The following is a 12,357-nucleotide window of genomic DNA, read 5'->3' on the forward strand; positions in this document are numbered from 1 at the left end:
AGTATATAGGAGTGCTGGTCACACATGCTCACTACTGCTCCATTCACAGTATATAGGAGTGCTGGTCACACATGCTCACTACTGCTCCATTCACAGTATATAGGAGTGCTGGTCACACATGCTCACTACTGCTCCATTCACAGTATATAGGAGTGCTGGTCGCACATGCTCACTACTGCTCCATTCACAGTATATAGGAGTGCTGGTCACACATGCTCACTACTGCTCCATTCACAGTATATAGGAGTGCTGGTCGCACATGCTCACTACTGCTCCATTCACAGTATATAGGAGTGCTGGTCGCACATGCTCACTACTGCTCCAATCACAGTATATAGGAGTGCTGGTCACACATGCTCACTACTGCTCCATTCACAGTATATAGGAGTGCTGGTCGCACATGCTCACTACTGCTCCATTCACAGTATATAGGAGTGCTGGTCACACATGCTCACTACAGCTCCAATCACGGTCTATAGGAGTGCGGGACACACATGCTCACTACTGCTCCATTCACAGTATATAGGAGTGCTGGTCACACATGCTCATTACTGCTCCACTCACGGTCTATAGGAGTGCTGGTCACACATGCTCACTACTGCTCCATTCACAGTATATAGGAGTGCTGGTCACACATGCTCATTACTGCTCCAATCACAGTATATAGGAGTGCTGGTCACACATGCTCATTACTGCTCCAATCACAGTATATAGGAGTGCTGGTCACACATGCTCACTACTGCTCCATTCACAGTATATAGGAGTGCTGGTCGCACATGCTCACTACTGCTCCATTCACAGTATATAGGAGTGCTGGTCACACATGCTCACTACAGCTCCAATCACGGTCTATAGGAGTGCGGGACACACATGCTCACTACTGCTCCATTCACAGTATATAGGAGTGCTGGTCACACATGCTCATTACTGCTCCACTCACGGTCTATAGGAGTGCTGGTCACACATGCTCACTACTGCTCCATTCACAGTATATAGGAGTGCTGGTCACACATGCTCATTACTGCTCCAATCACGGTCTGTAGGAGTGCTGGTCGCACATGCTAACTACTGCTCCATTCACAGTATATAGGAGTGCTGGTCACACATGCTCACTACTGCTCCACTCACGGTCTATAGGAGTGCTGGTCGCACATGCTCACTACTGCTCCACTCACGGTCTATAGGAGTGCTGGTCGCACATGCCAACTACTGCTCCATTCACAGTATATAGGTGTGCTGGTCACACATGCTCATTACTGCTCCAATCACGGTCTGTAGGAGTGCGGGTCGCACATGATCACTACAGCTCCAATCACGGTCTATAGGAGTGCGGGACACACATGCTCACTACAGCTCCAATCACGGTCTATAGGAGTGCTGGTCGCACATGCTCACTACTGCTCCATTCACGGTCTATACGAGTGCTGGTCGCACATGCTCTCTACTACTCCATTCACAGTATATAGGAGTGCTGGTCACACGTGCTCATTACTGCTCCAATCACGGTCTGTAGGAGTGCTGGTCGCACATGATCACTACAGCTCCAATCACGGTCTATAGGAGTGCTGGATACACATGCTCACTACAGCTCCAATCACGGTCTATAGGAGTGCTGGTCGCACATGCTCACTACTGCACCATTCACGGTCTATACGAGTGCTGGTCGCACATGCTCTCTACTGCTCCATTCACGGTCTATAGGAGTGCTGGACACACATGCTCACTACAGCTCCAATCACGGTCTATAGGAGTGCTGGTCACACATGCTCATTACTGCTCCATTCACGGTCTATACGAGTGCTGGTCGCACATGATCACTACAGCTCCAATCACGGTCTATAGGAGTGCGGGACACACATGCTCACTACTGCTCCATTCACGGTCTATAGGAGTGATGGTCACACATGCTCACTACTGCTCCATTCACGGTCTATACGAGTGCTGGTCGCACATGCTCTCTACTGCTCCATTCACGGTCTATACGAGTGCTGGTCACACATGCTCATTACTGCTCCAATCACGGTCTGTAGGAGTGCTGGTCGCACATGCTCACTACTGCTCCATTCACGGTCTGTAGGAGTGCTGGTCGCACATGCTCACTACTGCACCATTCACGGTCTATAGGAGTGCTGGTCGCACATGCTCTCTACTGCTCCATTCACGGTCTATAGGAGTGCTGGACACACATGCTCACTACAGCTCCAATCACGGTCTATAGGAGTGCTGGTCACACATGCTCATTACTGCTCCATTCACGGTCTATACGAGTGCTGGTCGCACATGATCACTACAGCTCCAATCACGGTCTATAGGAGTGCGGGACACACATGCTCACTACAGCTCCAATCACGGTCTATAGGAGTGATGGTCACACATGCTCACTACTGCTCCATTCACGGTCTATACGAGTGCTGGTCGCACATGCTCTCTACTGCTCCATTCACGGTCTATACGAGTGCTGGTCACACATGCTCATTACTGCTCCAATCACGGTCTGTAGGAGTGCTGGTCGCACATGCTCACTACTGCTCCATTCACGGTCTGTAGGAGTGCTGGTCGCACATGCTCACTACTGCTCCATTCACGGTCTATAGGAGTGCTGGTCGCACATGCTCACTACTGCTCCATTCACGGTCTATAGGAGTGCTGGTCGCACATGCTCACTACTGCTCCATTCACGGTCTATAGGAGTGCTGGTCACACATGCTCACTACTGCTCCAATCACGGTCTAAAGAAGTGCTGGTCACACATGCTCACTACTGCTCCATTCACAGTATATAGGAGTGCTGGTCGCACATGCTCTCTACGGCTCCACTCATGGTCTATAGTAGTGCTTGCTGGTCACACATGCTCACTACAGCTCCAATCACGGTCTATAGTAGTGCTCATCACAGATGCTCACTACTGCTCTAACCACGGTCTATAGGAGAGTTGGTCGCACATGCTCACTACAGCTCCATTAATAATAATAATCTTTATTTTTATATAGCGCTAACATATTCCGCAGCGCTTTACAGTTTGCACATATTACCATCACTGTCCCCGATGAAGCACACAATCTACATTCCGTATCAGTATGTGTTTGGAACGTGGGAGAAAACCCACGCAAACACGGGGAGAACATACAAACTCCTTATCACGGTCTATAGGACTGCTGGTCGCACATGCTCACTACTGACTTTGGACATTCTGTTCTCTGGTTCGGTGAAGGTCTCGGCATCAGTACAACTATTTATCATCTACACTGAGTGCGAGACCAAATTATCAGTTGGGGTCATCTCAAAAAGGAGCACGGTGGCTGTAGTGCTGAGGTCCTGTGTTCAAATCCCACCAAGGACAACATCTGCAAGGAGTTTGTATGTTCTCGCCGTGGTTGTATGGGTTTCCCTCTACACTCCAGAGACATACTGATTGGGAATGTAGATTGTGGGGACCATGATGATGGCAGTAAGGCGATGTGCAATATGATGGCGCTATGTAAATAAGTAAGCAAAGTAGATAAAAAGTTGCATAAGTTACTTTCCCACAATAAAAATAAAAATGCAGAGTAACTAAAATGTATTCATGCGGACGATCGGTAACATTTCTAAGGCTGGCTATTCTAAATTAGGAACCACTGGCAACTAAATAATCGATTACTAGAATGTAATCTGCTATCACAATTCCTCAGAGCTCTGTGATAATAGCGGAGAGTGCGGGGGCGTAGTAGTGTGTCTGTATATACATGTGTGAGCATGTGCGGAGCAGCGCAGGTCAGCTCTGCCATGACTGTATCGCTGAAAACAGCCAGTGCACATTCCTGCCCATCAACACAGAGCTGAGCAAAGGAGCCAGCCACAATGACCCAGCTGTTAGGAAGGGCAAGCCAGCAATAGCAGGTTGGCATTAAACCTCTAAAGTCGTCCCCTAGACATCCTCACTTCCGTGTGCCAGGTCCTGTCATCAACCAGCGACAGATTTATAAGTGGGAAGTTGCCGTAGAGAAAAATAAATGCAGATTTCAACTTTTGGGAAATCACAAGGCGCACTATGAGCGTATCAGACCGCTGCCCCATGGACATTCAGCAATGGCAATAGAAATGTAGATTTCGCCTCTAGTGTGCCCCAACCACGGGTGCCCGCATATTGCCCATCACTGCAGTCAACAGCAGGAATGCTGCAATCCCGTTACCAAACTGGCTAAATTAGAAAAACACCAAAAAGGTCCAGTCCATTGGTGTATTTGTGCATTTTATTTGCCTTATTTTTGTTGCTTTTCACCTATTTTTCAATAGCGCCTTTTTTAAAGCCTATTTTCTATGTGTACACCCTTTATTGTTTTTTTTTTTTTTTTTTGGTTTCCATATATGTTGCTCGTCTGCAACTTTTTAAAAATTCACTACAAATGTGCTCTAGAGTGATTTTATAACTAAAGGGGTATTCATATCTCCAAGAGCCTATCCCAATATGTAGCAGGTGTAACAATAATAATAGCAAATACCTCCAATTAGAAAGGTAGTATAGTTCTTCTGATTCGCTATGTCGTTTGCCCCATGTACAGGGCATTGCAGGACCTTGGGTATCCATGGTTATGACCACTCATATAGTGACAGTTAGCTCTTAGTGGTCGTAACTATGGATACCTAAGCTACTACAACGTCCTGCACATGGGGTGAGCGACATAGCGAATCAGAAGAACTATACTACATTTCTAATTGGAGATATTTGCGAGTACTAGCATTATTACACCTACTACATATTTAAATACGGTCTTGGAGATGGGAATACCCTTTTAAGTCTGCAATTTTAGTGCAAATTTTACATTCTCTAAGCCAAACCCTTGCTGGAGTAAGATCTGTGGCGCAGCAAACGCCGCCGCTTATCAAGCAGTGGTCAACTTGCCTCCCACCCCTCCCCAGCCCATTTTGCTGGAACTGGGAGAAACTGGCATCGAAAAGTTGCAACTCCGACTTACACCTAAATTTTGAGACTTTTCATAGCTTTTATAAATTCTTTGATAAATCGGGCATAGGGTTCTTGTGCCTCCTGGCTTATCCACGACCCCACCATAATATACAGAATTCTGTCAATCAATGGTGCGGGCGGTGATATACACGGCTCAGCATTCAGAGTTCTGCAGCAGAGAAAACTGTGATTCTATCACAACTGCTGCACCCAGTAACCTAAGTGATACATCGCTGGAATCAGGGTCTCTGCCCCTACATCATGCTGATCTCAGATTACATAGCAAAAACTTGCAGACAGATTACTTCTACTACACCCTCCATCAGTACACCCCCTTTATCGCAGAGATGCCTTTGACGGTCTAAAATCCCCTCCCACCTAAGGGCACCTATGGCCAGCTATGCCCCCCTGTCTCCTAGCCTAGGGTCACTTTCATTTCCATAGGCTGATGGCGTCACTGCTGCCCCCCCCTGCACACATCACCTGTGCTGGAGGGGAATGGGTTAATGTCCTGCACAGAGTTAACCCCTTCCCTGCATGGCAGCTAACGTTAGGGCTTAGCTTCCTCTATGGGGACACCAGCAGAGGAGGACAGTACCTTCTTCCTGGCTCCATGGAAGCAGCAGATTTTGCTGGCCTTGCAGCCCATGACTGCCCCCCAGGTTTTGCAGGCAGCAGTGTGTGGGTCACATCTTGCCCCGTGGTGTCTCCTTCCTGTGGCTGCTCAGGCTCCTCCGCTCTCAGCTGCACAAACTCCTCACAAAACTTCAGGCAACGCTAAAACTATTGTGGCCGTAATTAGCAGAATAGCTGCGCAGCAGAGTCTGGAGGGGAAGGGCCCCAGGTGACAGCTGCTGCCTGTGCACTGACATGTCTATTGCAGGCTGGAGGCTCCCTGCCCTGGCACAGGGTGTTGTCTGCTTGGAGCCTGGTACAGGGGCTCTGGCAGTGCCCAGGGTTTACCATCTCTATGAGGTTTTTTAAGGCGGTATTTCAAGTAGAAATCACTTCAGGCAATGCTCCTGTGTGGTGTTTTTTTCTGGACCTTCAATGTTTTGTTAACATTTCCATAAGTATTTTTTTGTGTTGTTTTTTTCTTTTGTCACACTTCGTACAAATGTATTAACCATAAAATGCCTGCGTTCTGTGAGGTAAAAGCACCATAAAAAGGGCTCAGAAGGCACCTCCCGTGTGGAGATATGGGAGAGGTGAGTATAGAAGAGGGACAAAATGGTTCTGTGAGGTAAAAGCACCATAAAAAGGGCTCAGAAGGCACCTCCCGTGTGGAGATATGGGAGAGGTGAGTATAGAAGAGGGACAAAATGGTTCTGTGAGGTAAAAGCACCATAAAAAGGGCTCAGAAGGCACCTCCCATGTGGAGATATGGGAGAGGTGAGTATAGAAGAGGGACAAAATGGTTCTGTGAGGTAAAAGCACCATAAAAAGGGCTCAGAAGGCACCTCCCATGTGGAGATATGGGAGAGGTGAGTATAGAAGAGGGACAAAATGGTTCTGTGAGGTAAAAGCACCATAAAAAGGGCTCAGAAGGCACCTCCCATGTGGAGATATGGGAGAGGTGAGTATAGAAGAGGGACAAAATGGTTCTGTGAGGTAAAAGCACCATAAAAAGGGCTCAGAAGGCACCTCCCATGTGGAGATATGGGAGAGGTGAGTATAGAAGAGGGACAAAATGGTTCTGTGAGGTAAAAGCACCATAAAAAGGGCTCAGAAGGCACCTCCCATGTGGAGATGTGGGAGAGGTGAGTATAGAAAAGGGACAAAATGGTTCTGTGAGGTAAAAGCGCTCAAAAGGCATTTCCCGTGTGGAGATATGGGAGAGGTGAGTACAGAAGAGGGACAAAGCTCTGAGGTGGCGGGACTGAGCCCTCAAAGTGAGGGACGCTTCATTCGATTCCAGGATGTTTGGGAAAAGCACTCAAAAGGCATCTCCCGGGTATTTTATTGTACTTTTCCCATTGACTATTTAGTGGCGTAACTTGAAGCTTGTGGGCCCCAACTATTGCAGGTCTTTCATAGTAATATTCTTTTCATTGCCATTTCTGTGTGTGGTTCCACTATTACTCCCCAGCAACATGCCCGCTGTCTTGGGGTCATACTTGATTCCGAGCTTTCCTTTGCCCCCCACATTCGATCACTGGCTCGCTCTTGTCATCTGCACCTCAAAAACATTTCTAGAATTCGACCTTTTCTTACTTTTGACTCTGCAAAAACTCTTACTGTTTCTCTTATTCATTCTCGTCTCGACTACTGTAACTCTCTTCTAATCGGTCTCCCTCTTACAAAACTCTCCCCTCTCCAATCTGTCTTGAATGCTGCAGCCAGGATCATATTCCTCACCAATCGTTACACCGATGCCTCTACCTTGTGCCAGTCATTACACTGGCTACCCATCCACTCCAGAATTCAGTATAAACTTATTACCCTCACCCACAAAGCCCTCCATGGCTCAGCACCACCCTACATCTCCTCCCTTGTTTCAGTATACCACCCTACCCGCGCCCTCCGTTCTGCTGATGACCTGAGGTTAGTATCCTCAATAGTCAGAACCTCCCACTCCCGTCTCCAAGACTTTACACGTGCCACGCCAATTCTTTGGAATGCACTTCCCAGGTCAATACGACTAGTCCCCAATCCCCACAATTTTAAGCGTGTCCTGAAAACGCATTTATTCAGACTGGCCTATCGCCTCAACACATTAACCTAACCTATCCCTGTGTGGCAGAGCCAAAAGTTTTACCATAACCAGGTTCCCAGCATCATGTTCCCACATGCTTTATGCATCCATTAGCCCTCTGTGTCTGTACTGTTACACACTTAACATTATGGCTGGTCCATACAATCAGGGCAACTGTTACCACCCACCTTTCGTGTCTACCTCTTTCCTCATAGACTGTAAGCTTGCGAGCAGGGCCCTCTTTCCTCTTGGTATTTGTTATAATCTACTGTATGTGATTATTGTTATGCTGTAATGTCTATTGTCTGTACAAATCCCCTCTGAAATGTAAAGTGCTGCGGAATATGTCGGCGCTATAAAAATAAAATTTATTATTATTATTATATTATTTCATGTAGGCCTAATGGACCTTTTGGACATACCAAATTTTTAAGAACAGAAAGATGGATATATCATGCAGTGCACGTCGCGGCAAATTTTGGTCACACTCCAATCCATGCCCATTTACCATTTTTGTCTATCCTGGCAGTAGGAGTTGTCCGAGTAGCGCTGGCAGTGAAGAAAATGTAGCAGACACCCGAGACTGCAGGGCGTAGACCCAAATCCAGGACTGTCCGCTGTATCCGGGACAGTTGGGACTAGAGATGAGCTGATGGATTCACGGGACTCCAGTCCAGTGTCAAGGTCAGTGGTGCCTGTCGACTGGACGGGAGGCCGCAAATCTCTAACCTTCTGGAGTCCCCGGCGCGGCTTTTGATCTCCTAGGGTCGGTGGGACGTCGTCTGTGCGTCCCACTCCTCTCGTTGGAACCTGAGGATTATTTTTTGTTCCTTCTTTCACAGTCGGAGCCGCCAGAACTTTCTCATCTCTATATAGCTTCACTATTTTGTGTCTGTAATGCCGTGTTCACACATTGCAGAAATACTTTGTTTTTGTTTTCTGCACGATCCGCAGCAATCTACACAATAACAATCTCCTCCCTCTTATTTGATGTGTTTCTGGTGCAGATGGGAAGCCGCGTTTTTAGTGTATTTTTTTTATAGTACAGAAAAGCTTTGATTCTGCACTTAAAGTCTCAGCAGTTTTTAACATGTTTTTTCTAAGCTCTGAAGAGAAGAAAGGGGAAAAAAAAGGACCAAAACCGCATAGATCAGCAGCGTCTTTAGACCACAGTGGGCACAGTTCTCATTAAGGCTATGTGCACACGGTGCGGATTCTGCAGCGGATCCGCAGCAGAACTGAGTGTGATGTACTGTAGCATTAAAGGCTATGTAAAACAAAATCCGCAGTGCACATGCTGCGGTTTTATCCGCGCAGATTTGGTGGGGAATGAAAAATGCAGCATGTCAGTTCTTTTGTGCGGTTTTGCTGAAGTTTCCACCTGCTGCATTCGAGAAATCCATAGGTGGAAAACCACACAAAACATGCAGTAAAACCGCACAAAAAATGGACTAAATCCGCAGGAAAAATGCAGGTCATTTGACCTACGGATTCAGTAAATTCTGCATGGAAAATTCCAAAGCAGAATACGCACCGTGTGCACATAGCCTAAATCCCATCCACTTTGCTTGGACAGTTAAACAGCAGAATTTCTGTGCAAAAAAAGCAGCAGAAAATATGCAGCATTTAAGTTACATGTGAATAAGCTCTAAAGTTCCAAGTAAAATGGATATGATTCCTTGAAATCTCCGCTCTCTGTGGTCTGAAAACGCCGCCGAACTCTGGGGTTTTGGTGCATTTTCCCTCTATAGTCGTCTTCTGAAAAAAAAACAAACAAAGGCTAATTTCTTTCACACTAGTGTACTTGGGCGCAGCGCAGAGCCGCCGCTAAGCCCCGCCCCCAGCCACGCCCCCTCAGTCAGTTCCTCCTCTGATCGCATGAGGCTGCATGCGATCAGCGTATCCTATATTTAGCGTTGGATACGCTAATCGTGCGCTGGTCTAATTTTGCTGGCGCTGCGCCCTTTTGGCGCTGCGCCCAGAGCACAAAAATGCAACACAGCGCGTTTTTGTGCGCTGGGAGCAGCGCCAAAAGGGCGTAGTGCCAGCAAAATCAGACCAGCGCACGATCAGCGTATCCAACGCTAAATATAGGATACGCTGATCGCATGCAGCCTCATGCGATCAGAGGAGGAACTGACCGGAGGGGGTGGGGCTTAGCGGCGACCCTGCGCTGCGCCCAAGAACTCTAGTGTGAAACTAGCCAAACACATGAAAAACAACGCTGTTACATTTTTAAGCTCAGACTCAAACCTTTTCTGTACTATTTAAAAAAGCGTTAAAAACTGCTTCATATCTGCACCAAAATCGCATCAAACAAGCGGGAAAACGCTTAAAAGAAACACAGCAAACACGCAATAATCGGAGAAGCAGAAAGAATGCAGCATTTACGCTACGTATGAACATTTCCTCAGCATTACAGTTTTATTTTTTTTACGGGTTTAGTAGAGAAAATATAACAATCACACCTTTTTTTTTAAATTTATTCCTTTATCAATCGCCGTAAATAATCTGATTGCTGTGTTGTACGTGTCGATTCGATTGCAGAGACACCAAATATGTGCGTGTTATGTGCTGCTTTGTGATATTTATTTTTTTAAATTAAAACGTACATTTTTTCATTATCAAGTGTTCTTCATTACCATTTTTTAGTATTTTAACAGGATGAAAGAAATCTTTTATTCTCCAATACATACATTGTACATTGCAGTGTATTTCTATCAGTATAATCTGCTTGTAGTCAGAGCCTGCAGTACAGAGCAAGTGCACATAATTCACCCCTTTACATTAGCAGAGCTTGTGCCTAAGCAGATGCAGGTCCTTCCTGACCCCCGTGTGTCTCATTACTATCTTCAGCCATATGTTTTCCCATCCGGCCCTCGTGAATATACATTCTGCCCCCTATGATCTCCCCATCTGTCTCCATCGTATCCACCCTGCCCCATCTGTCTCTAATCCTGCCCCATCTGTCTCTAATCCTGCCCCATCTGTCTCTAATCCTGCCCCAGTGTCTCTAATCCTGCCTGTCTTGATTCTGCCCCCAGTGTCTCCAATACTGCCGGGCCCAGCTTGCCGCTTTCAAAACTAATTTAAAAAAAAAAAACACCTTTCCTCTTACCTTGCCACGCTCCAGCGGCGAGCGATCTTCACCTGAAAGCCGGCGACTGACAATGACATCAGACGCCGGTGACCTGCGTGCTGATGTCAGCTGCCAGCCTCCGATTGGCTTGTAGCTTTAACTATTGCCGTGCGGGCCCGCACGGCAATAGAGTAACTGAACCTGCGTCCTGGACGCAGGTTCAGTTACTCGATCGGCAGAATCCTGCTGCTGGCTACGGGGCAGTGGGGCCCAATGGGTAGAGGTGACAGGGCCCTATGCGGGCCCGCTCTGCTGATCGGGGCCCATAAGCCAGTCAGGGCAGTAATGCCCTGATGGCGGCCCTGGCCACAACACATGCAGGGATTGCCCAACAAACAGGCAATGCAGCAGCGGGGACTCGAACATATTTTTCGAGCACGCTGAAGACACTCGGTTAGCACCCGAGCATGAGCCGATAACACCTTATCGCTCATCACTACTAGAGAGCACAAAATATTTGCCAAGTTGCAGAATTTAGTTCTCCGAGACGGAGTCGTCTTCAGTGCGGTCAGCTCTTCTATTAGGATCATTACAGTATTAGTGCTTAGCTGGGACAAGCGCCCTCCCATGTGAGTAAATGGGGCAGGACTGAGTGTTGTGGTTACTGATTTCTATCACAACTGTATCTGTTATAACACTCACATCTCTAATCCCGGCTGCTCGGCCAAAGGTTACACTTTTTTTTTCTATTTCCATTTGGCAAAAGACCAGATATGGATCCGTGATTGGTCATCTCAAAGTTCAAATGCGTATTTCGGAAAAACAATACTCTTTCTATAGGCACGCTGCCTCGGTCGCTCGTTATAGCACAATACTACTAATTCCAAAAGAAAAGTAGGGGGCTTCAAGGGAAAGTACCAGATTTTTACTTGTGTTTTTCATTGTAGTCTTAAAGCGTAACCGTCGTTTTAATTTTTATTTCATAAATCAATAGCACACACAAAAATAAGAGACTTTGTAATTTTATCCCAGAAATCAGATTTTTTTCCTCCTGGATTGATCATTCACTCTCAATGCATGGGTAAAATCTGTATTCAGTGACGATAGGACTTTCCTATTACTGAGATAGAAGATGACAGTTGGTGCTGATGAGATTCTATGGAGAAGGGAGGAGCAAGAGGCAGACAGACATTCTATTGCTGGTTCCATAGAACCTTATGAGCACCACCTGTCATCTATCTCAGTAATGGCAAAATATGCGATCATTGAAGACAGATTTTACCCATGTAATGAGAATTTTGAAAATAAATGTTGAATTCAGGAGGTGAAATAAGCAGATTTCGCTGATAAGATATATTACAGAGTTTATTATGTAATACATTTTTTTTTTAAAGGACGATTAGTCTTTAAAAGCAATTTATTGGTTTTACATTAATAAAGCTTACCCATTAGGAGCTGTAACATTCCACAACAATGTACTGTGCTGTTTCCTCATTTTCAAGATTTCTGCTACATTTCTATTAATAGAGATATCTTTTTTTACATTAAGACTCTGAAAAGTTGTCATGGTCATTTTTGGTCTCACAGAGACAAGACGCATTAGGTTATGTTTTCGTGCATTACCAGTGTGAGACATGT

The 12,357-nt window shown here is 46.3% G+C and overlaps 2 protein-coding genes across 2 annotated transcripts in view; one reads left to right on the forward strand and one right to left on the reverse strand.

Annotated features, from left to right (window-relative positions):
* The window catches only part of CCDC69 (coiled-coil domain containing 69), a 39,924-nt gene extending 34,145 nt beyond the window's left edge, over positions 1-5,779 (reverse strand). The window contains exon 1 of the mRNA XM_073567946.1: positions 5,544-5,779. Coding sequence (XP_073424047.1) covers positions 5,544-5,594 — 51 coding nt within the window. The 5' untranslated portion in view covers positions 5,595-5,779. The remainder of the gene's footprint in view (positions 1-5,543) is intronic.
* The window catches only part of LOC141083605 (ganglioside GM2 activator-like), a 115,083-nt gene that overhangs the window by 24,214 nt on the left and 78,512 nt on the right, over positions 1-12,357 (forward strand). The window lies entirely within an intron of this gene.

Source organism: Dendrobates tinctorius, unplaced genomic scaffold (assembly GCF_039654945.1).
Source record: "Dendrobates tinctorius isolate UK_male_01 unplaced genomic scaffold, ASM3965494v1 ptg000020l, whole genome shotgun sequence".
NCBI lineage: Eukaryota > Metazoa > Chordata > Amphibia > Anura > Dendrobatidae > Dendrobates > Dendrobates tinctorius.